Source organism: Labrus mixtus, chromosome 15 (genome assembly GCF_963584025.1).
Source record: "Labrus mixtus chromosome 15, fLabMix1.1, whole genome shotgun sequence".
NCBI classification, from domain to species: domain Eukaryota; kingdom Metazoa; phylum Chordata; class Actinopteri; order Labriformes; family Labridae; genus Labrus; species Labrus mixtus.
In genome coordinates this window covers 19,068,222-19,095,367 of record NC_083626.1, presented here as the reverse complement: position 1 = coordinate 19,095,367, position 27,146 = coordinate 19,068,222, and the positions used below count along the sequence as shown (strand labels likewise).

General features: G+C 42.4%; 2 protein-coding genes across 4 annotated transcripts in view; one reads left to right on the top strand and one right to left on the bottom strand.

The window, feature by feature from the left end:
- Positions 1–5,301, bottom strand: part of LOC132989479 (WAS/WASL-interacting protein family member 1) — a 41,601-nt gene extending 36,300 nt beyond the window's left edge. The window contains exon 1 of one of the 2 annotated variants that reach the window (XM_061057142.1): positions 4,954–5,301. The gene's annotated coding sequence lies outside the window, so the exon portion shown is untranslated. The remainder of the gene's footprint in view (positions 1–4,953) is intronic. The other variant, XM_061057143.1, reaches the window with a different exon arrangement.
- Positions 5,302–9,793: 4,492 nt separating this feature from the next.
- nkain4 (sodium/potassium transporting ATPase interacting 4) overlaps positions 9,794–27,146 on the top strand; it is a 41,220-nt gene continuing 23,867 nt past the window's right edge. Inside the window, exons 1-2 of one of the 2 annotated variants that reach the window (XM_061057226.1) lie at positions 9,794–10,057; positions 25,904–26,041. In XM_061057226.1, the coding sequence (XP_060913209.1) occupies positions 10,004–10,057; positions 25,904–26,041 (192 nt within the window). In that variant the 5' untranslated portion in view covers positions 9,794–10,003. The remainder of the gene's footprint in view (positions 10,058–25,903; positions 26,042–27,146) is intronic. The other variant, XM_061057225.1, reaches the window with a different exon arrangement.

Genomic DNA, 27,146 nt, shown 5'->3' with positions numbered 1-27,146 from the left:
TCTGTACAATTCTATGTTAAATGTACGAATTAAAAAATCTGGACTTTTGACACGATAACTCGGGTGAATTCTGAGAAAAGAGGGTGAAGGTCTTTTGGTGTCTCTAAGAGAAGAGTAACTGGAGCATCAACAAGGAGCTGTACTGTCACTTTCTTGACTTCTGGTTACCATGGTGATCTTTAAAAAAAAAAAAGAAGAAAAAAAAAGTAATCATGTTAAACATCAATCCTCTATTGGGTGACCCTGAAGTAAAAAGAAATCTATTCAAAAAATACACTTCACAGTCATCAGTCATCTACTTCTTCGTATCACTCCTTGTTGACTCGTCCCCACTTCTTTCTTTCCTTCTTCAGTACGCATTTCCTTGTTCCCTCCCTGTTCGCCCATGTGTTGCCCTATACACAGCATTAATAATTAAGAGCATTTTATGCAGACAGTGAGTTTCGGTGCCCTGAGCTCTTCAGGATCATGGATCCATGGCAGTAAAGCTGGGTGGCAGGCAGGCCAGTTAGAGCCCCCCCACCCCCCACCCCCCACCCCTGTACTCCAAGTCCAGGCCAGGGCACATCTGTCTGGCTGACTGGCCAATTCATGGCCCCTGGATCCCTGAGCTATTATGCACACAGCTGACATGCACACACACACACACACACACACACACACACACACACACACACACACACACACACACACACACACACACACACACACACATACACTTGTGCACAGACAAACTTGCAGGATTCATGCACCATTTGCTCAGTTATCTGTCAAGCTCACATCACACTTTTGCACCTTTTACCTACAAGCAAAGGCCACAGACAAAGAGTGACACCTACAAAAGCCTAAATAACAGTGAGCCGCCGTGTCCTCTCTTCTAACACTGTAATTCTCACTCACAAAACACAGCATCATATTCTCTCTCAATACAATGTTTATGAGATGGGATGGTAGTTTGTGTAAGAAAGAATGACAGTGTTTCAAAGAGAATAATGGTATTTTAGACAGCGGTGGTGTGTGTGTGTAAAAGACTATAATTATATGTGAGAAAGAGCGATAACCTCCATGAGAGAAATAAAACACATTGTGTTTGAAAGAACAATGACTGTTTAGGAAGTTTCTTGAAACAGCCTGCTACCTCCTGAGCAGCTTTCCTCGCTGTGTTCTGGATTGAAGGTTGAATTTAATATCAAGCTGCAGAACAATTTTAAGGACGACTTCAAAATTCACAGAGCTTTGTTGGAACAACAACAAGGTCACCAGCAACTTGATTTTTTTTCTTCTTCCTGATGATTTCTCTTCTGCACTCCATGGTTTTAAGCACAGTGGGAGAACATCAACTGGAAATGTTTCAATGGAAGTCTCTTAACGAACACCAGTACTCTATGAAACATACGCTGTGTAAGGTACTATCATTCTGTTTCTGCACAAACTACTAATGCTATTTGAAGCTCCTAGTGTTGCTTATGTTCTGTTTCTGTGTAAAGCACTTTGAATTGCTCTATGTATGAATGGTGCTTTATAAATACACTCCCCTTGCTTTGCCTTCCTATTCTCAATCCAACACACCTACTCCTAACAGCAGTCTCACTGCTTCATTCAACAAATGTACTCCCTATGTTTGTGTTGTCTGTTTACTTGCCCAAAACAGCCCGCGTGTGCAGCGTCTGTACATTTGCTAACCAGCAGCTGTGCGTGGACTGTGTGTGCACTGAGTGAGCTAACATGTTACGTTTGTGTGACAACGCTGAATTGTACTGACCTCAAAATGATATCCTGCAAGAAACAACAACCCCTCTATTATTTACTGTGGGTTGTTTTTACCCTCACATTTCCTCTTGTTTCTGCAGAGGAATCACTGAGTCCAAAATGTGCGTCCATTTACTTTCTCCTTCTACAACACATCTTTGCATTGATATGGTATGCCTTTAAAATGTGTCTCAAAGTGAAATGTCACCCGACAGCTGATGTGTAACAGAAATGAGTGCTGTGCGCAGGACATTGCAGAAGTGTGTGAAAATTCACTCAGTGTCCACTCTATTAAGTATACAGCTGTGCATGAACCAAACACAACAGCTATGACAAAGATACGGTGTGTGTTTCCTCTGACATAAGAGTGAAAGGTCGTGTTGTAGTGGACATCGCATTGAAGTGTTTATCTTTTTCTCTCTGTTAACAAACATGAAGTGGGCAGAATAATAGAAACACCTCTCAATATACTACTTTCCACAGTAACATCATTACTAAGTAACCAAACACTTCATGGGAAATTATGATTTTACTAAAAAAAAATAACTTAACGGGCTTTAACACAATAGTCTTAGATGCCTATGTGTACTTATCATATGGTGACAACTGAGTGTCTGTGTGTTGGAGAGTAATGGGTGTAGATTATGATAGTGGGAATAAAATCATGATTGAGGATTTAAGAAGGTTGGCTAATGTGTAAGGAAAGGTTGTGGTGCTATGTGTGAAATAAGGTTTGTTTGTGACCTAAACAACGGCTCATAAGTATTAGTCCAGGCATATGTCCATGTGTGTTTAGAGAGACCACATATATTTTATATATGTATTTATATTAGAGCTGTTAGCATTAATCACAGTTAATTAAGGCCAGATAATAATGCATTAATTGTTTTTAATTGCGATTTAGCACATGCTATTTTGTCCCTTCAGGCGCACCGTAGACAAGCCTCTGCAGTGTCTTCCAGTAGTCACAGTGATGGAAAAGAACGACACCGCTGCACCTTTGAATGTCTCATTTCACTGTAAAAAAAAAAAACTCTTAACAGCTCAGTTGACGAGTCAGAAGGAATATCCACGTCGTGATATCAATGATTTCTCTTTTTTATCGTTCCTTTGAGCTGTTTTCATTTAGTTTTTGATCCATAACGACTATCCTTTTCCTGTGGTTAAGTTAATGTTGTAACCTCTGATCTACCAGAAAGTCTTTACATTATTTCAAAACTCTCAACCTAAGACAGTACACAAATTCAAAATAAAAGCCTCACAATGTTTATGTTTAAATGAGAAATAATGGAATATCAAACATGCGATCAAAGATGTGATTTATCACGATCAAATATTAAAATTTTGCGATCAATCGGGATTAGAAAATGTTTATGGTTTGACAGCCCTAATGCGTGCACAGGAGAAAAAAAAAGGATACAGATAGATATCAGAATCTGCCGTGCAGGTGTGCAACTGAACCAGAGAGAGCTTGTTTATTTCCATGACATGAAGGTAGGGAGGGATGATGGGATTGAGGGGTGGATGAGTCGGAAGGGAGGAGGAAGGAGCGCTCCAGTCCTGTCGCCTTGGGTGCATCAGCAGCAGGAATTGTTCTGTGCCCTGTGGGGGCCATCTGACTGTTCTGTCACCCTCCACAGAAGGCTGACTGTGCCTTAAAGTGCTCGGCCCCGTGCCTCTCGTTCGACATGCTTGATGTTTAATACATACACAGGGAGAATATTGAGAACGCCTCAGGAGGATGCCGTACACACAATGTAAGGGGAGACAGCTTTTTTTTGTCAGTTTGTAGAACAACTAAGAATAGAGGAGCTCATGTACAAAGTGTGCGTGGGCCGGCTGTGAACATAATTGCCCAGAATTCGAACCATAGCTGGAGCTTCATCACAAATTTCAAATATAGGCGAACCGGGAGTTAAGCACCTCTCAACAAAACGCACTCATTGTGAGTGGCGGGCAGTTTCATACTGGTGAGTGTACAATGCACTGACTTGTCTATGCCAGGAAACACATCACATTCACACATGATGTCTCAGTCAAAATAACAGTCATTAACAGAGCTGATATGCCTCTCCCAATGTGCAGCTGCACGTCAAGTGGTGATGTAATTCAGGGCACCTCTCCTCAATAAGGCAAAGGAACGGGCCTCAGGGGTGACCCTCCTGCTTAAGTCAACACAATGAGTGTAATGAGGTGAGATAGACACACACACACTTTGGCACACAGGCACAAACACACACTGGAGGTGGGAACCCTTGCTGCATAGTAAGTGGGTTTTCATTCATCGACATGCACCGAGCCTGCTGTAGAAGTTCTACTCACACCCACACATTCAGCTGCACAGCGAGGATCTCACACCGCAGCTTATTACAGGTGAGGGCATCATTACACACTGGTTTAGATATACAGGCAAGGATTTCAATAGAGAGAAATCACACCATTCCAAGGTAGACTGACTCAAATTAACCAACCATGTATCTTAACTGACAGACGACCCATTTTGGTGGGGGAAACACATCCTCAGTGTCGCCGATCACTGGGGAGAATAAAACACAATATAGGTATTAAAGGCCATTTCTCCCGCTTGACATGTCTGTTTCTCCTCTCTTGCACCCAACAGTCTCTAAGTTCATCAAACCTGACTCCATAATTAATCGTCCCTGCTGTGTAAGTACTAGGACTGCTGCATTTCTCTTATCATCACGTACTGTACAGCTACCCACGCCCTCCCGGCCATGAGTGGATTAATGATGAGTGGCTGTGATAGGAGAGCCCCTTACAAAGACTTTATCAATTAGCCTGGCACTGTCACTGCGGTCGCAGCGTGCAACACATGTTCCCCCTAATCCAAACTTTAAAGGGACACGATCACCCTCCCAATCACCCTCCACATACAATACACCGCATGGCATTAAACCTTGATGCGTGCATGCATTAAGTTACAGATATGTGAAAGGGGGGGGGGGGGGGGGGGGGGAAGTGCACCATTTACAAACGAGCAAGGAAACTTTCACACATCGCTAACCAACCGGTTATGCTGCACTTCACTAGGAAACCTATGAATGATTGATCAGACAGGTGGGATGGAGAATAATTCAGAGGCGAAAAAGAGGGGAGGACACGCTGAGCGGTCCAAACCTGTGCAGATGTCACCAAAGTGAAAGCGGGAACGAGAGAGACAGAGATCGGATGGATTGTACTCACTAGCCCCCAGGTGCGTTAGAGGAGCATCCCGGTCCCTCAGGGCCAGCTCTTCAGATGAGTTCTCCCGGGACAGCGCGCCTTGGTCCTCACTATCATTCTTTGCAGAGCTGCAGCCTCCTCACAGCCTCACCTCACCTCTTCTTCTTTGACATCACATGAAAAAAAAAAAAAGGGTAGCAGCGTGCCGGATGAAATCGCCTCTAATTATTATTTCGGGGTTGTAGTCGTCCGTCTGTGTTTGTGGAGCACAAGTGACAGCAGCGGATTGCTATTTGAGGGGATGCTGACGCGCAACCGGAGGGGCTCGCCTCCTGCCTTTCTCAACTGGCTCCATCAGCTCTCGGTTAGACAGCAGCACCATGTGACTGAAGCCAACGTCAAAACAGACACACCACCAACATGATTTCCGGTGAAAGCTTTCAAAACAAAAGGCTCCATTGACAAACGGGGAAAGACGGCCTAGCTTACATATCTAGGTAAAACACCGAGATAAAAAATAAGTCATAAGAGGTCGAAAAAAAATGAATTAACAAATGAGGAAATGCGGCACAAACTATAAATTCAAGTTTAGCCTACCATAGCTCCTAATAATGTCTTAGTCTTTTACAAAAAAAAGTATTGTTGTATCTGTTGCAAGTTTGAAACCTGAAACCTATATCCTATGTGCAGCCTACTAAAGAATTTAAGTGTTAAGTAGGCATGTTTCTAATTCTTCAATCAATGTAGGGTAAAATAGGGCTGATAATAAATTAAGTGTTATAATACTAATGCAACATTTCACTTTCACAATGTCAATAGCCTATATTATGCTGCCTTCCTTCACACTCAGTAAATTAAAAGTCAAACCAGAAAGTATGGCTACCATAATATCGGTAGGTAGTATCAAGCTTCGTCGACCAAACCGGCTAAAATACTTTAATACATTTATTTGACATTTCAAGAGAAAGGGGACCCAACGGTATACTTGTGTTTTTTCTATTTCTGCTAATGTTTATGTAGTCTACTATCTAGGCCTATGTTAAGATTGGAGGCGCTGTCTAGTTGTTTGCACACTTTCAATAGTTAAGCGAAGATACATTTAGTTTATATGTTATCATGAGGCAAAGAGCATTTTTAAAACGGCATATGAAAAATGAAAGGAAAATAAATACAACATATCTTAACTCAAGGTGTGAAGTGGATATTGAACTAATAAAGATTACCTTGGTGAAAAACGTGTTTTATTAAGCTAAAGTGAAGTCTGCTCGTGTTATCTCAAAGTAATATTGTTATGTGACTGTTTTTGACAAGAAATTTACAGCTGTGCATTTGTTGTCCAGTTGGCGTCCAAAAAGTAACATAGGTCTACCTTTATTCTGAAGGATGCCGACGTGATGTCCTGTATATGCCCAGTTTCTGTCTGACTTGATGCATCAGTGAAAGCAATTCAATTAAAATCGACCTCACCGACGAGTGCCTCCAAGTGGCCAACGTTAAAACAGCATCAGAAATGATTCTATGGACCATAATGTTTTCACCAAAGCATAATCCCATAATAAATTATTGACATGCTGCTCATAATAGCCTCTGTATATTGTTCATTGAGTCTTCAAGTGTCTTCGTGGCAAAATAGTGAAGAAAAATGCAAAATGACTGTGGCTTCATGGGCACATGCATAATGTTAAATTTTTATGAGCATGGGCCTAAATAAAGAAAGCATCCAGGAGCTTGTCAGACAGCCAGTGGTGGCTGTAATTTGCAGCTATGTAGGGCAGTTTGTGTTGATAAATGTCATAGAGTGAAAGACTGCTGCTTACTTTGCTGATTTAAGGTTAGTCTGGTTATGATGTATTATGATGTAGCACAGCATGCGGTGGTTTCACTAATGCAAAAATAGTAAAAGGTGGTCCCGTTATTCACAGTATCTCCCCGGGTGACATGAAGTATTTCAGACTGAATAATGGAATCTTTTAGTAAAAAAGAAAAAGAAAAAACCTTTTATTTCACCACTACCAGTCAGTGAAATCAAATATTTTAGGATGTTGTGAGTTTAAATAAGGACACAAATATGTTTAGCTCTGTCTGTTTGAGCACAAAAAAATTTGTGACAAAGTAACAGGGAAAGAAAAGAGGGAGCAGGGAAGCGTGGGCCAAAGCCTGAGATGCTTTCGACGAGAGAAAAGGCCTTGTCCTTTTGAGTCTTTTTGCTATTGTTGTCCACTGTGAGCCAGACTCTCGGGTCTCCTCCACAAAGCAGGTCCTCTCAGAGCAGCGCACCACTGGCTGTGCTGTCACTTCACATTAGTGTCCTGGTGGAGAACAGCAGCCCCTGAGGGCTCGGACACACTTGTCATGAAAGAAATTTTCAAGACACAAATGCACACACACACACACACACACACACACACACACACCACAGAGTGAGTCGATAAGAAGGTGTTGGTTAAAATGGGCAAAAAGGGAACACAAGGAGAACCTCCATAAAAGCCTCTAATAGAACAGTGACCCTGTTTTAGCCTTGCTTCTCCTCTTTCTGTCTCACTCACTATCATATCCAACACACATGCACACACACACATTTCTGTGGCACACATTCAGAAAGTATGTTCTCATAAGAAATGCAGTGGTGAATGGGCGAAAAATCATGCATGGAAGAAGGGCACGGCAGTAATGTATTCTACTATAGTCCCTTGCACTTACCCTGACGTGTAACTGTAAAACATGACAGACATTATGAACACATTTGTTAATGCCACTGACTGCACACACACACACAAAATTGTTCCTACATAATAACATTTAACACCCCTGACCGCTCACTCGTTTCTCACTCAGGGTGCCAAGCTTTTTTTGGAACCCACACTTCTTTAATTTATATGAACAACAGTCAAAATGTTCAAAGAATAGCAACTATGCAAGCCTGAAATTGCTGTTTAATGTGTATGAACAATGACAAACCATCAACATCTTTTCCATCTGATGTCATACTGTAGCCATAAAAACATAATTCTACTGACAACAATTCAAGGTCCACTTAGGAGCTATTCCTGGAGCTTTTAACCACATTACACAGTCTTCGTCATCATTTTTGGCATGCAAGCTCAGTCGTTTTATGACTTCATCCACTGCATTTTAAAAAAAACGTCTCGTCTTTGTCGTTCACAGGTAGCAAGTTGACCTTGAGACAACTGAGCAAATTGCTGCTGCTGCTGATGAAGAAGATGATGTGATGAGGTTACAACTTCAGGAAAGGCCAGTATGTGGACTTTGAGAGAGAATTGTTTCGTCAAATACAGCAAAGTTAGGGCTCATGTGTGTCAGAAAGCACACTTGAGTTTTAGCTTTAAATTCAACACAGTCTGAGACAAGACTAGAATATGATTAAAATCAAACGAATGGGCTACTTAGAGTCTACCATCAGCAGAGTTCAACCTAAAAACAGGTGGATGGGAGATGGGCTATGTGTGATGCAGGAGCTGCTGTGAATTGATAACGATGTTTGTTTGGTTTTTTTAATGATGAAAAAGACGTTTTTTTATTTGTTGGAGAGAAAAAAAAACTCAATTCGTGCCTTCAAGCTCGCCTCCATAAATACCCTAAGGTTATTTTGGCGGTGGGGGAGGAGCTCCACCTTGGCCCGGGGCTGGATGCAGGTGGGCTGGGCGGCGTGGGACGGCGAAGAATCAGAGAAAGAGAGAGAGAGAAGAGGAGAAGAGAGGAACTTTAAAGAAGCAGAGCGGAGGAGGAGAGTGTGTGATGAAATGAGATGTGAAGTGTTCCCTCACTCAGCCCGCAGACGCGTAAAAGATTCATCAAGCTGGTGGAGGAGAGAGGTGGGACCGAGAGAGAGAGAGGAGGAGGAGGAGGAGGAGGAGGAGGCTGACTGAGAGTTGCTTTTCAGATCCTTTCTATTATAAATTATATCAAGCAGTAGCTTCCCAGAGGGCAAAATGCAGATCTAAACAAAAGGCCTGTGGCGAAAGGGAGGTAGGGGAGGGGTGGGATGGTCGAAAGATAGGCCTAGGGTAGATATGTAACCTAGAGAAAGTCGCCATACAAAGTTTGAAACTATTAGGATACTTAAAGCGGGAAAAGTGCCTCATTGGGACTAAGTTCTGTTGGCCTACAATTTTTGTTTTAAACTCCAATTCCCCTAAAACCCAGCCTCGACATGTGAGAGAATAACAAAAATAGTGAAAACAAGAACCCTATTTTTTGGTTTAAATGTACAATTACGACCGGACCGGGGTTTTTTTGTTTTAAATAAAGTAGCCTACCCTTTTTTTTTTTACCTTCCTTGTGCGTCGTCATTTAGTCACAAGATGGCGCCTTTTCTCCACCAGTGGGTTAACATTAACGGCACCGCTCCACCTCTGTAACCCTACCCCGGTGCCCTCATGTAGCCTAGGCATAGCTCAGAATCCCAAAATGATATGCTGACTTTTGTTTTAATACAGTAGTCTGGACGTGTAAACATCTCACCACACCATGCAGCCTAAAAATTAACCAAATACATTTTCGTCTCATCTGTCGCTGTTAATGCTCCTAAAGCGTAAATATTGATTGAGTTGAGATGCATTTCAGGTCGAGGTACTTCTAATTATGACAACAAATTGTTTTCACCCCTAACAGTTTGAAATAATAACACTTTTTCGGCTGCTCCACCACAAACAGCTTCCTAAAAACCAGTTCACGCCCTCAGTTAGCCACCACCCATCCCCTCAGACTGCCCCACCACCACCACCACCACCTATCAGCCCTCCCCCACCCCCTCTTCTCTTTTACACACCGGCTCGCAAACCAACCAACCACCCAACTAGCCACCCAGCCAGTCCCCTCAAGTGCTACCGTCAGCCGGCTGCAGCGGAGTCACACACAGAGAGCAGCCAGGGGCTACCACTCCACGCCGCGTGTTTTTTTGGCTCTGCATAGAGAGAAAGGAGCAAGAGAGAAGAATGAGACGCCGGTTTTTGGATTAGGACTGAGTCTGGTCGGCACGTTTTAGAGCTCTTCTAGCCCATTTACAAGTCCTTTTCTCCCGGCGCAGAGTCACGTTTTCGCCTCTGACACAATGGGCTGCTGCAGCGGACGATGCACTCTCATCTTTATTTGCACTTTACAGCTGGTGAGTTGAGCCACATTTTTTTTTTTTTTTACTTGTTGTTAAGTTTTAAGTGTTGCCGATATATTTCTCGAGTGGTGTTTCCTACCTGGGAAATGCAAACTTTGAGTCACAGGCTGGTTATCACAGTGAAAGTGTTGACATACAGTATGTGTTGGCTGCATTAAGAAAGTTCTTACTGTGAGTAGGTAGATTCTCTATTGGCACACTACAAACAGGTCTTCGTATTTCTCCCACTCTCGCTGGTTGATATTTGCAGTAAATGTTTTATTAAATCATGACCCATGAATTATATAATTCCCAGCTTGTGAATATTTTTAAGTAGCCTGTAAGTGTTGTTCATTTCTATTCCCCAGCAGTGAGGAAATGCTCTGTTGTGACAGGAAACATATGGTACTGTTGGTGTTAGGAAGTCAGCTCTTTCAGCACTAACGCCTCAAGTAGTGGCACAATGATGGGCAAATGTGGCTAAATATGCTGTGTGGTGCATGATTAAAGTGCATCAACAAATAAGTGGATTTGCTCTTTTGAATATTGTAATTGTGCCTTTTAATGTATACTTAAAAACAGAGTTTAAAATAACACCTCAATGGATGTTCTTGCTGCTCTTTTTCAAAGCCTCTGAATTATTACCAAGTATCGCTGGCGCCTTGTAATGTTAAATACCTTCTGATATGGACATTTCGTATCTGATTTATCAGCACAATACATGATAAATAACTTCACAAAGATGAAGAGGTTCCATTTTGGGACGCTTTCATCCACAAATCACAGCTTTTGTAACAGCTTATTATAGCTTGTTGAAGCGTTTCAGCCTCTGATAGGTAAACTTGACATTTTACAGATGGTATCCGTTCAGTCTCAGATGATGCAGACGAGCTTGCCTTTGCCACTATCCCTGAGTGGAGTTTACTTGACAGGGTGTGACTCGGTTATTTATGGCTGCATTAAAACCAAGCTTGCTCACACCGAACGCCCTCGAGTAAATGTCACTTTTAACAGCCAAGGGAGCAGAAACTCTTTCCCAGACAAAGAGTGAAATGGGAAAGTTTTGATAGATTGTATCACGCACGCACAAAGAAACATGGAACAAAAAGAAAAGCATAAAACGGTCATAACGCTGGTTGAAAAGAATGCAAGTTAACTCTTAACAATTAACACTCAACCCTTTTATTTAACATGTAGCCTACTTTTAGACCCCTTTGGAGTTTGCGCAGAGCTACAGGTTTCTTCCTTCTGTTGAGGTAGTTTCACAGAATCTGAAGTTTATGCTTTAAAGTATAGGAAATTGCTAATATAGGTTCAAAATGAAATTGGGTCTTGTTCTCGACAGACACACAAATGGTTATGAACCCGCACCTTTGGGGACACACCTGTTTTCCCTTTGCAGTTTTCGGACTTCTTTACCTCATTAGAGAGGAGGAGGAGGTCGGCCATTTGTTAAGAGGTTTATAAAGCTGTCAGTGGGCTGCCTAAAAAAGTCCCTGAAGACTCCTGGAAGCAGCTTTATTTCCCCCCCAGCACTATTTCTGGAGGACCTGACACTTCCTGTCTGCAGCCAAACACACCTGCACACTTCTGACGACTTTAACCTGCAAAGAGGGGTCCCATTAAACTCTGTGTAACCTTTTCTAAAGGTCATCCGGTGGTAGGCGTGTGTGAACGCACACGTGAATTTGCATGTGCCAATGTGTGGAGCAACACAAGGGGCCCCAGTCCCCTCCTGGCTAAAACCTATGCATTGACAATGAGCCAGGTTATTCCCAGTCCATTACGGGGTAAAACTACCATTAACAAAACAACCTACCGTGCTCCTCTGATGTAAAAAAATAACCCCTGTGAACCATCGTGTGTGCTAATTAGCCCGGCAGAGTGCTTTGATCAAACCTCTTTTGGCATCTCGGCCATCCCCTAATTGAATTGTGGTGCGCTTTCCTCATCAACAGGCCGAGCGTAGGGACTCATCTCTCTGGGACAGAAGGCAACAGATAATGAGGATGTATTGATCGGAACGCCTTGGTTCCCTCTTCCCTCAGCAGACTAACTATTCCAGACAGAGAGGCTGGATCGTTGTCAGAACCCCGATCAGCCCCAGAGAATGGCGAGCATTGGCAGGGAGCCCTGTCTGTCGAATGATTTGTTTGTACTCCTAGACACAGGCAAGCTCGTTTGTGTCTCTACGGGTTGGTTGTTTGAGGTGTTGACCCAAAGTTGACCCCGGCGTGGAAGTGTTTGGATTGGTGGGATATTGTCAGACATATTGCGAACGTCAGCGACTGGCCATGAGGAGGGACGTTGTGCTGAATAGAGTTGATGGTTAATGCGTGGTGGTGGACACTGGGTGATTGATGAAGGAGGCCTCTTTGTTGGTCATGGTGGTTTTCAGGGCAAGGGCGGACGGGGAGACACGCAGATAATCACAGTGAAGAAGGGTAATGAGCTCAGAACTGAACATTGACCCTGAAAATGCCGGGCCATAACTGCGCATTGAGAACTGAGGGACGCAACCTCACGAGACGCGGACACTATTTCATGCTCGGACACACCCACAAACACAGCTGTGCCCTCTGAACTGTGAGTTATTGGTTAGAAGTAGTTCTTGTGTTGAGTTAAGATTGCAGCCTTTATGTGAGGGGAGGACAGACGGCAAGATGAGAGAAATGGAGGAAAGAGCTCGTAGGAGTTTCATTTGATCACTAGTCATCAGAAGAAAAATCTGTCCATGTTGTCAGAGTGAATGGCTTCATTTGTTCTCATGTAGAACAAAGTGCTCTTATAGATAAGTGACTCACAGAGGCAGCTGAGATCTGCAAGTTTTACCTCCTCTTCCCCCTCTAAAGCTACAGTCAGACTACCCAGAAGTGTGTGTGTGTGTGTAATGTCTTGCATCACACTGCCCACTTTGCCTCTACTCTTTTGATGACATGGCAACAGAAATACTAACTTTGTAGTGCAGGCTTCACAGGAGAAGACTGGGTTCAACCAAAGTGCTTCCAAGAAAGTTTGAGTGGAGAAAAAGAGCGACTCCTCCTGAGGAGCGTTATCTCTAAAGGCATGACATTATCCCTTGGCAGGCATCACGTCATCTCCCACACATTACAAAGGATTTAGGCTGGGATTTTTCATTCATTTTCCACTGCTTACTCATTTGCTTTATGGAAGCACTAACGTTCAGATGTCTCGTTGAATATTCATGAGCTTAGAGATTTTCGACGTCTATCAAATTACAGTCTCTCTCACCTCACTGATGTACACATGCTTAACACACAAGGTCCTCACCCACAGCTTTGACATTCATGCACCAAATAGCTGTAATTAAGAATAATTATTGCAGCTGGGGCAAATTGCATGGTGATAAAACATTGGATCAAGCCAGCAGACCTGGGTGTTAGAGTTAGATCTACTGTATAATCGGGTTCTGCATTGGCTGTTCCCACTAGAGATGATATATCAAAACGCAGTAAATATTGGACATGAAAGCTGTTTTGGGTAATTTTATTCCGCTACAGCTGCTACAGATATCAGTTTTGGGTATCTCTTTCGGTTTCTGTTTTGTAGAGAGAGTGTGTAACTTCTTTATAGCGTGAGTGTGGAGTTGAGTGTGATCAATGATAATGAACTGTATTTCCTTGGCAGTGCCAGGTTGATGGAGCTGATAGGCCAGTGGGGATAGAGTGGATGGTCGCAGCTCTTTTATCCCCTTTCCCCCCCCCCCCCCCCCGCCCCTCTCTTTCTTGGCCTCTCTAGGTCTGCTATTAAGTCATGTTGAAGCTTCTCTGGATTCTGATTCATATCAATGTGAGCAGAACACATTACTTTCTGTTACTATTTAGGCTTTCACAGATGGCTGCAGAATATCACTTCTGAATTATCCATTCAGATGTGAACCATAGTGTCTTTGTGTGTGTGTTATACAGTCTGCTTTACAGGAAACTAAGGATAACGTGCCAAATGCTACAGAAGCCAGAAGCAAAATATTAACTGGCTAATTTGAGAAATATGATTTTAAGGGGACTCTTATTTGACTACCTGGATCAAAACAATGCTGCTGCTGTTGAATCGCAATTTGTAAAGGACTTACAGCATGCTAACCAAGTTTCACTGTTCCATGCCTTTGTACTTTCATCCTACAATAGTTCAAAACTGGTGCTCCCGGGTGCCGGTAGCCTACTGGTTATGACGCTTGCCCCATGTACAGATGCTAAAGTCCTTGTAGCAGCGACCGGGGGTTCGAATCCGACCTCGGTCCTTTGCTCCATATCACCCACCACTCTCTCTTCCCAACATTTTGCTGTTATGTCCTGTCCATTCTAAGATTTTTAAGTGATTATTTTGCGTTTATGTTACACCTTTGTTACTTTACATGCCTTCATGACATTTATATTCAGTACCTTTTACATTTGCTTACTTTTTGTCCAAATGCAATGGGCACTATCCCTCTAGCTTATAGTGATATACGAAGGCAGACGACAATGCCACTTCTGCTATGCTACGCTTTGATGCTTTTGGACTCCAGGGTCAAGGTCTCGCATGGGAACTGGGGAGCTTGCACAGTCTGGTTGAGACGTATCCATTGCAAGAGTAAATTGATTCCCAACCGCCGTATGTAGGTGGGTGTAAGTCTGACCTCAAGTAATTCAACTTGGTACGATTTCAGTATGATCTTCAGACAAACATGAACATGCTTTTGAAAGCCCAGTTTAAGTCAGACTGACACAATAAATTGACTTTTTCTATCTGCATGTAAGGGCTCACTCACAGTAGGCAATCCGTACTGTGCCGAAGCACGTTTGACCCCCAAAGACTGGTTTGTTTGACTAGTGTGAGTGCTCCGTACAATGCTGAAGCATGGCACACTTACTTTGACCGGTCAGTCTGAAGTGTGCACAAGCATGGGAATGCAACGTGGACATGACATATATTCTAATCAATGCAACTGTTCCTCTTGACAATCATTTTAAACAACAGCAACAAAGGGTTCCCATTGGTCTGTTTTCAACCAGAGATGTTGTGAAAGTAGGAAGTGACAAGCAGAAAACTAACAGTATGTTATGGCGGGCAACCTAGATCCAGAGGTTCAAGTGATTTTAGACACGGTGGTCTTAACCCCCCTTTTTTATTTTTAAGGTCAACCAGTAAAGTATGTGTGTGTGTGAGTGCGAGAGCAGTGCTTGTGCTGTCAAATGGACCCCCGGTGTTCAGTGCTGATTGCGGTCTTGACCCAGGTTGTGCTGATTGTGATTCCTGAACAGCCCTCATCCACAGTAGAGCAGACCCTGACACGTCCTGTCTGGCCTTAGCTGCAAATATGAGCCCCATCAAAAAAAGTAGATTAAACAACAGTCTGAAGTGTGCGAGGAAATGTGTGTGTGTGTGGTAGGTCGTGAAGCAAGGTGACTGCATAATAAATTTACACTCACACCCCAGACTTTTGGAGCTCTCTTGTGTGTGCCATCATCTCACCTGAGAGTCTAACACAAACCTAGGCGTATGAGAAACATTGCCTGAATGTGTAATCAGGTGTTTAAGCTCCTCCCCTAACGTGTATTCTTTGTTAAATCACAACAAGGCTTTGTGTCAAATCCCTTTCCCCCCCAATTATTTTTTCCCATTTTCTCCCTGTGCTGTGAATATGTTTGAATTATTGATCAGCATGTGATTTATCAGCAGAGCCAGAGTCACTGGAGATTTGGGAAAGATGCACACTCAAAGGTGAAGAGAAACAGAGAGAGAAAGGGGGGAAGGGTGATTGCTCGACCCCTCACTCTGGGCCAATTACTTGCATGACCCTTGAGACGTGAGATCTCTGTTTAGCTCCCCCCCCCCCCCCCCCCCCCCCCCCCCCCCATCTCTCTTTCGTTGTCTTTTCAGTTCCCTCCCCTATCCTCTCTCTGCTTCTCTGTTACCACAGAGACCCTTTTGTACAAAACAAGATGCAGAGAAGAGCCTGCAGGAATTAAAAAAACAAACCTGTCAAGGGGAGACATGGGAATGATGCAAATCTGAAGGAGCATCTTGTGGAGAGAGATGAGTGCTGGTGGACCAGCTGGAGGGGGGACTGGCTGCATAGGATGAGACGGGAAACATACCCTGTTTTTAGGACAACCGTCACTCAGATAGCTCTATTTATAGCCGTAAACCTTACCACAAAAAAGACCCACCCATAATGCAACATCACAGATACAGCAGAGTGGTTCGCTTTGGACTGTGTGTCGGAAATGTGCTTATTTCTCATGTTTGTCTGTGCTTGCTTGTTAAACACAGATAAAGCAGCAGAGTTATATGCTAATTGAGAGGAGGTGCTGACCTTGCTCTTGTTTTCCAACCTTCCCTGGAGTTTGGAGTCACCGCCCTTGCTAGCTGCATGTTGGTTTATAATAATATGTGTGTTCTAGGAAAAACCATCCACTCTTTGTCCCTGGTGGCCCCTTTTTACAACTGTTAGCCAATTTAGTGTCTTCAATTTAACACACCATTAATTATGTGGTCATAGAGAAAACCTTGGGCGAATGTGAGCGTGTTCGGGCATGTACCCATTCACGCAGAGTGTGTGAGTGTGTCTGTGTGTTCCACATCAGTGACAATGCATATTAAGCTATAATGGAGATAAAAGTAGAACTATTTGCGAGCCCATTTCTCTCTTTCCATTCCAACGGTTCCAGCGGTGTCATTTGTTATAGTGTGGCATTGAATAAATTGCTTTGGGAGCACCACAGCTGGGATGACTATCTTGACAGATCATACACTCAGCTGAAAGTCTGCAAAGGATATTTGTCTCACTATAACCCCCCCACCCTGTTTAAGGCATTCAGTGCTTGTTTTACAAGCGGCTGATGACTTCACAGATGTTTTTGCTATGATTGTCTTGTGTGATCACACAGTTGGACAGCAGGGGTGTGCATGGCGTAACTTCCTGTGCTGGTGGATGAGAGATTAAGAGTGATGGTATTATGATGAAAAGAGCAACATTACTGACTCAATTATAGAAAGTCTAGCTGGAGGGTACAAACTGCTGACAGCTGTTTGCCGTTCCTGACTGCGTGTTCTTGATGAGAATTTCCTCTGTCATGGCTTAATTGCCTACTTGTTAATTGGGGCGAAACCTGAACAGTTTTTGTCGGATCTGGGACATGGGGAGCCAGAAAGGGAGAGGGGATTGGCTGGTTTAAGCTGCTCTCATTTCGTCACATTCCCCATCCATCCTGTCCATTGTTAGTTGGTTTGGGTTTTATCCATTTGTGTATTCTTGTCCTTTTTTTCTTCCATCAGCTCCTCTGAGAAATCAAAGTAAGTCTGCTGCAGTCTGCTGTCTCATCTCTCATTTTCCATAGGACACCCACACAACAAACAGCAAAATTTGGAGGCACAAGAAAAGGAGACAAAACCTCACAAGTGACAGTAATCCCTTGGGTTGAGGCAGAAATCAGAACAACCCGTGCTGCTGCATGCCTCTTCAAGTTTATGCAGCAAAGTCTAAATTAGCCTCTAATAATCCAAACATTGCTGCAACCTTTGCAGATAAACCTGAGAGAAATGTTGGCTGACGGCAAAGGGGAGGAAGAGAGATAAAGGGAGGAAGGGGAGACAGGGCGAGATAAGCGTTTCACAAGAGACACCAGACTATGAGGAAGGATGTTTTCTGTTGCAGTGCAAGAATTTGGGTCATTTTTGCGATGAACTTTCTTCATCATCACATCAGCTGGTTATTTTTTGTGTTCGAAACCTTTTAATGCTGTCTTGTAAGTTTTGAACAGGCCTTTGATATTGAGAAGGTGAGCATGGGTGAGTTAAACACAGCATTTTTGGATTCACAGGTTTACTGTTGAAATGAGTATCCCTTCTAGGATGAGAAAAACTGTAGAAATATGTTTCTTCTACATTAAAGGGATACTTCATCCGTTGAAACATGAATCTGTATTGACATTGGGTCATATATGTAGTAGAAATGTGAAATAAACTTTGAAGTTTGTGCCTTCTTGGCCGTGAAAAGGCAGAAAGTGAAAGCGTCCTTGAAAGACACCAAATCCCAGAATGCACAGCACCACAGGCCACTCCCACTAAGGTCCTTGATTTCAGAATCAGAAATACTTTATTAATCCCAGAGGGAAATTCGATCGTTACAGTTTCTCCAAAATATACAATATAGCAGTAGAAATATAGTAATAAAAACATTTACAGACATATTTACTTCAACACATAAGGCCATTTCCTCAACGATATTTGCGTCACTGGAAGCTCCTTTTCAGACTTAGAAATACAGAACTTTCCAGTCTCAGGGGGAAATGAGGGCTGGATGCACGACCATTCAAAAATACTACCAGTTTACTACTGATACAATGCTTAATGCAAATGGGTGAAGTATCCCTTTAAGTAATTTTACTCGTCTTTGTCTTTTGATCAAATGTGTAAACACAGGCATGTCTTACATGGGCGTCATAGCTGAAGTCATTGAGCTAGCAAAAAGGAAGTGTCAGTCATATTTACAGAAACATAAAATAATATTATTGTATCACTAGGATTATTTAATTTTCATTATATAGATTTGTATTCTTCAATAAAATATATTAAAACTGAGTCTGATTTGATATGTGTACAGATAAAATATGGGAAAAGTATTCTTTTATAGTGTTCTATTACTCTGACATTGAACGTGCACAATACGCAGAAAGTACAAGTAAGTGATCTAAATGAAATTAGTTATTCTTTTGTTTAGTATTTTCATGCTTTGCTTTTCCTGCTGCGACATGTCTCAGCTAATATACTTATCTCTCAAAGATGAAACCGTTTAAAACGCTAGTTCAAGCAGAGACTCTTGCATGTGCATTATATTTATTTTGTGGGGGTTTTTTTGGAGCCTTTTTGCCTTTATTATTGGATTGGACAGCTGAAGAGTGCAGGAAACATTGGGAGGATTGAGTGGACCAATGTCACTGCGATGAGGACTACAGCCTCTACAAGGGGCACACAACATAACATAACTTCCCGACGCCCCCGTGCATGTGCATTATATCTCACTTAAGAGCTAATTGCAAAACCTAATTAGTGCCAACCGTGACATATTTCATCATGTTGACTCGTTTAAATGCACTTTTATGTTAAATTATTGTGCAATATTAGTGAAATATTGAATTTTGCATTTCAAGCCATGATTCTTCTCTATTCTAGCTTTACTTTCACAAGGTAGATGGTTAATAGGTTGATAGAAGATCAGGTTGTCGTCAATGACTAACTGGGCTCACTAGCCAAGGGACTAGAAAACTCCCAGTTTGTCTTAAGAAGCTCTGTATAAAGAGGAGCAAGGGCTTAGTTCAAGCAAACTGAACACAGCTGCCTTCGTTGAAATGAACTTAAAATGCTTTTGGAGTCCAGACCCGACTGTGTTGCTAGTCCTCTCTCAAAGTCATCCACACTAACAGTTACCAGTGCAACACAACAGACCAAATAAGTTGAAAGTAGTTTGCCAGAATCTGGAGGGAGTTTCAGTTCAAAGCAGAGGCATTTTATTATGTTTCTTTCATTGGGATGGATTTATGTGTTGTGTGTTCCCAATAGCACTGAAAGATTAGCATGTTATTAGCACCAAGAGCACTGGAGGTTTAGCATATTTAATCTTAAATAAAGGGCTCTTTTCATTCATAGGCTCTCAATGGTCACTTTCCAAAAAAAACAGAACTGCATGGTGCACTCCAGTTCATGTCTGCTTAGCACCATACCTAAAACAAGTGGTACTTAGTGAGCTACAAAGGGAGTAGCCGTTTTATTTCACCGCGTGGCCCATATTTCAAACAGCGAAGAAGAAAGTGGCTTATAGAGGCACCCTACCTCTTAATCCCTGTCCCAGCTCCGTGAGACCAGGCACCACCAAGGGCCATCTATCTATCCAAACCTCCATGTACCAGATGAAAGCCACACATATACACACACACATACCGAGATTGGCACCATTAGTTACGCAAGGACCGGGCAGGCACCAGAGTATAATGACTTTACCCGGGCGAGAGGTGAAAAATTGGATTGGAGAAAGTTTTTGAGAAGTACTTTACTGCCTGCTGGGAGTCACAGAGTACAGACAAGCCAGGGCAAAGCGTTGGGAACATAAAAAATAAAAAAGTGCCTGGCTGCCTTTGGCTTGTTTTTGTGACTGTCTTTCTCTCAATTTCGATTTTGAATAGAGCAGCTGTTTTGAGCTCTCTTTGGATAGTTGTTATTTGCTGATTGAATCAGTTATGTGAGTACAGACACTTTGAGCCTCTTGTACTAAAAATTGCAAAGGAGGTGAGCAAAAACTTATCCTCTAAAAGTAAAGATTCTATGCTTACAAGGCAGGGAAAAATACCATATAGCTGACCAAACAGTCTAAGGATATACAAGGGATGGGTTTTTTTTAATGTCGTTTTAATATCAATGAACACCCCCCCCTCCCTTCTAAAAATAGTGAGGCATTTAATAGCACAAATCTTTTTCATTCATTCTAAAATATTAGTTTTTGCTGTGATTATAATCCACCACGTGATCAAATCTCATAAAAGGTACACTCAGGTCCTATTGGGTCCAATCTGGTATCAGACATATCAACACGAATACTTTTAAACCAAGGTATTAAACCCTGAGTGACCTGATTAGACCAACTGTAATTTGATTTTGTACCCAGGCTGTCAGACCTGAAGTTAAGGTCAAGTCTTGGCTCCTCAGTACTGAGGAACCCTTTGAAACTCTTCCTTTTTTTCTCTGAATCATGCTCAAGTTCATCCAATGACTAATTCTCTCCTTCCGTGTTTGTTATCTTAAATGTGTTTACAGCCCTGAAGAGGTTCATTTATCAAATATTTTGCAAGAAAAATGCAAAGATATTGTAAGCAATTAAGTAATCTTGTGTAGCAGAGATGCTTCTTGTGATTTTCTATCCTGTTAACCATCTCCAGACCCCTCAGATGCAGGTTTGTTGCCCTTTGGGAGGATCTCAAGAGCAAAATGTAAAAACCACTCATTTCACGGTTCATGCAAGTAGTCATAGACCCGGAGCTTCTCTTAGATGGTTCTAACATTCATGAGGGAAATCCAAACGAGTGTTTTATTTCAAACTATATGAAGGGGTAAGCAATGATCAGAGGCTGGCTTTAGACACTGTGCCATGTTTTGCCTTGGCAGTCACTCCCAGTGACACACAGCAGGTATAGCATAATGCTTCTGCCAGATAGAGTATGAAACACATGTGGAACCAAGCTGATAATTAGGATATCGCACTAAAACTGCACTTCAGATTCATATCGTGTTATCCGGCTTCGCTTCATTGGCTAATCTGTATGTCTAAATTGAAAACAGCCCATCAGCGAAGCCACTGAGCTAAAAAAAAACAAAAAAAAAACAGGAGATGGCTTGTTAGAAGGAATCATAATTCACCTCTGCTCTTCCGTCCTCCTGCCCGGTTGTGAGTCAGAGTGATATGCTTGAACACGGAGGAGACTGCCTCATGCAGCCTAAAGTCATACAGAATGAGCACACACACACAGACAGACAGACAGACAGGCCAGCTCTTCAAAGCTAGAGATCCTGATGACACATTGGGTAACATGTTATCAGAGGGCATTTCACTGAGGATGTACAGAGAGCGAGAACCACTGATCTGATTTATAGTATCTGCAGGCTAAAGTGGGAATCAGAGTTTCACCAGTCACCTCAGTCCTCTTGCTGCACGGGTCATCATCAGGTCCTCCTTCACACCTAATCAGAAATGATCCTACTACTGCAGATCACTAATTTTGACAGCACAGATAAGCCTTTCATCATTGAATAACTCATCAAGCCACCGTAATGTTTTCTATTTCCGAATCCTGGTTGGCTGCTTCACTAAAGCAAACGTGTTTTTTTTTTTAATGTAACTTGAGCACACATGCACATCTCAATTAGCTTTCAAATTATGTGGATCAAACCGTTTTCCTTCCTCAGATAAGTTTGATCCTTCATCACTCTTATGTGTAGCTTACTTTCCTTTTCATTTCTCCTTTAAGGCATGTTACAGACGTTGGTGAGCCATTGGACATTTTTTGCATTTTGAGATCCCTGAATTCCTGTGTCGGAAGGAGGGATTATGAGAGACATTTTCAGAAAGCTTTTTTTCTTCCTGATACCAATTCTATATAATTAGTTTTAGTATATAAGTATTGGCCGATACAGAGCCCCCCTCTGATATCAGTGCAATAAAAAAGATATGTAATATTGGAGGAAAAAACCACAGCTGTTTTGTTATAGCTACCTGAAACCATTCTTTTAATTTTTTTTAGGCAGGGACCAGCATTGGAACAATTGTAATTATAGCCCCAGATTGTGTCCACTTGTGTGTTTAGTCCTTTTTGTGCACACCTCTCCTCAAAACTGAGATGATCTGCATAGGCTAACACCTTCTGATGGAAGCAGCAGGATTGAGTTCTAGTGTCCTTCCAGAATCACATGGGTAAGGAGGGGATAATTGATGGTTTTGAAGAGATGGGGGGAAAAAAACAACCAGTGTGAAAAGAGAGTGAGATGGAGGACGGGGGGAGAGGGCTTGTTGCATCCTGCTGCCATTCCCACCCCTTAATTGCTTAGTATTTATGGTGGGAGGAGTGGTATGTGTGGGCAACATATACACACCCAAAACCAAAATACACACTAAGAGATCCCGTCACCCTGGAGGGAGTCATTTGTGCTTGCAGGAGGTCGGTGTGAGGCTTTTACGAGCCGTTATGTAGCCCGCTCGCTATTCCTGGAAGAGCGTTGGTATCTTTTGATCAAATTCTGCCCCACTCTCCAGTAACCGGCTTCCTATGAATTGTGGGCTAATTGTGCCATATGGGTTTGGATAATAGTGTGTGTGTGTGTCTGCGTGTGTGTTTCTGGATAGGCCGAGGCATCTCTATCCTTGATTGATTGTTGTCATTTTGGCAGATTATTGAGTTAGCAGGGAACATGATAGCCTTACTACAGCATCTCAGAGGAGAGAAGAGACACACACACACACACACACACACACACACACACACACACACACACACACACACACACACACACACACACACACACACACACACACACACACACACACACACACACCCCTCATGCCTTTACACTCTTTAATTCAATGACCAGTGGAAATATTTCAGGGAAAGGGTCCATGGCTGTATGTGTGTTGGATGGAGGAAGGTTCATGTTCATTAGCATCACTATTGCTTTTTACTTGCCCCAGACATGTATGTGTACAGTGTATGTGTGCATTGTGAGTTACAGTGATGAAGCCAAACGTTTAAACATATCAAAATAATCTTAAATCTATACTTTATTTGTGGAAACATTAAAATCTCAAATCACTATTCATGCAAGTATATTTAACAGTTAGATAAATAATTATGTCAGTTTGTATTATGCTGATTAGAGGAGGAAAATATGTAAATGGGCTTAAATGTCTTCATTCATTTAGACTATTCATAAGTGCAATTAAAAAGAAATGGGACCAACTACATCCAGATATCTTCCCAAGGCTGTTTGCATTCATCAAGCCAAATAGAATAAAAGCTGTTTAACAGATTTTGTAAAGCCTTTGGATCTCTTTTTTTTTTTTTTCCATCAGGATTACCAGAGGACATTCTGTGAGCTCAGCTTTACTATCTTCACTTCAACATGGAAGATAAAACACCCCATTTTCTGTCTGGTATCAAGTGGAGGGAGCTACACTAACTGAGCGTGACTCGACAAACTGTCATAGCGGGTCATGCAAACTGAATGCCTTGTGTGATTTACATCCTTTGCGTTGCTGTTTTTAATTTCTCAGTGCGTAGGCCGTGATTGGCTCTCGTGCCCCCCTGTACATTGCACGACGATGCAGGATGTTGAAGTGGGGCTGAAATTCAGAGCCCCACTTCCACAATAGTAGTGCAACTCAAAAAGCAGGTCAAGATCACCCTGAAATCACAGTCAAATATTCAAGTACAAATATTCTTTCTCACAACTGTCCTTCTTTAAAATCATCTGGGGCAGTTTATTGTTGTTGATTCTTATGAATACAATGTATGTATCATGAATCCTATCTTTATAAATCCTTTGGTATTATTCCTGATGTTTATCCAGAGATGCATCGATAAAACAAAGGCTGGTGAATAATCCCACAAGTGTTATCTATTCAAAGGGGTCAGTGTAAGCTCTGTCAGCTCTAAAACTAACTGCAGCTTATCCGCCGCTCATCTCTACTGATGTGACTTTTATTGAGCTCTATGAGCGCGGCCAGGAGCTGACCAGAAGATGTTTATCTGCTTTGACTTTATTCATTTCCTTTTTCCAGAAGGATAGACGGAGGTTATTAAGAGGGAGGGAGCTCAGTCTTTTAATGTTAGCATATGTCGTGTGTGATTTCCTCTGCATTTCCTTTATCTCTTATTTATCTGTTTTGTTATCTTTTCTTCATAAAATTGTCCCCATCCATCTCTATTTTGATCCCAGCTATTAATCATTCTGTTTCTCATGTTTAATATTGCAGATATTTTGTTGACTTTGTTGCACTAACACTTGGCACAGGTCAAAGTTAATTCATCTTTTTTGGGGGTTTTGACCCTCGATCCAAAGCAGTGTTCATTTTAATGATCTGTCCTTATTTGATCATCTCCCTCCCCTGCCTGTCACAAAGTCTCATCGGGTTGCTAGTAACATTTCCATTACATTAGGGAGAGCAGCCATAGCTGTGTGTCGAGTGTGTGATGTGTGTGTGTGTGTGTGTGTGTGTGTGTGTCTGTGTACTTTTGCATGAATGTGCTCAGTGGTGCGTTCCTATCATTTCGGCAGAGACGAGATTCCCTCCTCGCATCCTCTCCCATCCTCATCCATCTTCAAGCGCTTGGCTGGAAATGACATGTCGACACACAAGGAAACACATCGTTGCCTTGGACACACACACACACGCACACACACATACACACACACCGGGAATTGAATTGTATTGGCAATGGAATTCTAATTAAATGCTTCACACTCTCTCCCTATTCCCTCCCAAATGGCACGCTAATTGAGTTGATGTAAATAGGAACTTGCGGTCTTTAAGGGCTCGTATTGCTTTGTTCTGTTTTTGCCGTTGCACAGAAATCTTGCATGCAAAGAGCACAGGTATTTGGAAGGAATAAAACAAAGGACATCATGAATAAATCAATCTTCGTATACAGAATTGCCCCGAAACCACTGTTTTTACGAAGGAGAGGAAAGGAGGAGCCAGCATTGAGACAACAGTAGAATTCCTCATTTTATTGTAGAGGCTTTAACTTAGCTTATGCACGCACATGTGCATATATACACATTGTTTGTGAGTGCATACTTTAATAAGCACCTAAGCTCACTGCATTGGGGTTTATTAAGGAAGGTCCATGCCTCCCGTAAAGTTCCCAGAGATTTTTTTCTCCTTCCTGGAGGCCATTGGCAGGCTGGTTGGAAAGAGTGAGCTCGTCTTTTGCTTAGAAGGGGTAAAATCGATAAACCTGTCATTGTTTATTCTATTAAACTTCCAGTGTTCACCTTGGGGTGCTCCCACAGTCGGGAGCTAAACACTCAGGCTGTTCATGTGGGCCAGGTCAATACAGGTAAGTTGGCCTGTTGCTGAGAAGTAAATATATATGTTGTCCTCAATAATCTGAGAAGTATATGAGCAAATTGCTAGTGTGTGAATGAAAGCTGACATTTATCTTGGGCTGTTTTTTTTTTTTTAGCTTTTACAAACCCTGACCTTCAGGGTTTTTTTTGTTGAAGTATGATATGGACCTATGGGTCTGAAACAAAGTAAAGTATGCGTTGTGATCTTTGAACCTGAACATTTCTCTTCATCTTTACCCCCTCTAGGTCTTGGCTTTAGAGAGACAGGTCTTTGACTTCCTGGGTTACCAATGGGCCCCAATCCTGGCCAACTTCTTCCACATCATCATCGTCATCCTCGGCCTCTTCGGCACCATTCAGTACAGGCCGCGCTACATTATTGTGGTGAGTACACGTAAATGAAGACTGGAAGTTCACGTGAGGCTCTGAACAGCCTGTCCCATAATCCAATTCCTCACGGTTTCTGTTAAGCAGTGTCCTATCACTTTGCATTAGTCGGACATGTTGCTGCCTTTCCTGTTTAACTGTGAAGTGTGCCTCACTCTCTTGTGCATCGTGCGACACCCTTAAATCACAGTAATCCCTGGGTAATTAGGGCTAATTAAACAGGATGGGGGGTGTTGTGTGGGGGGACTAAGGAGCTCATCAGATTTATACCCTGTGCAGAGTTTTCTGGACAGAGAAGGTCATTCTTTGAAACACAATGCAAAGCATGTGCAGGGTTCGGTTTACTCCTCCTGTTTAAAAATGCCATTATGCAGCTTAAAATGTGCGAATGTGTTCCGTTTTGCACGTCAGTTTGTATATGAAACCATAACGTTTATCTTGGAGATAAAATGCCTGTTTTTAGCAGCACTAGTGAAGGGACAGATGGTGATGTTGATGACAGGAAAAGATGGGGGGTGAGGGGGTGAGGGAGTGAGATTGAAACAGAGGAGACGAGAGTAAATAAAGACAGACAGGGGGATGTAGGAGGATAGGCAGGAGGCTCAAAGGACAAAATGAAGAAACAGGAAGGGCGGAGAGGAAGGAGGGAGAGTGAAGCTTTTGTCTCACTACAAGTGGAAAGCTAAGGAGTTTCATGATTCAACATGTTTTTTTTTTTGTTTTTTTTACATAAGCAGTGTTTTGCCTTCCGCTCTTCCTCTGACACCTCTGACATTTCAAACCTATAATTCATCATGAGTCAGAAGATTTCACAACCTTCCTTTACAATGATGCCTCTCTATCTTTCTGTCAGTAAATACTTCTCTGTGTCTGTCAACAGGCTGCTGTCTGACTGTACAATTTTATAAACGGTTCAGGTCGTGAGCGGGTTTAAAAAGCTTCAGCTCCCTCAGGGCCTTTATGACTTGCTGAACCTACAAGCACCTTGAAAAGAGGAGAGGTCCTCCATACCAATTTCTTTTGTGTAGTGTGTCAATTTATATAACACATAGGTGTGTATGACACAATATCTGTGCATGGGAGTGTATCCATGAGCACACCA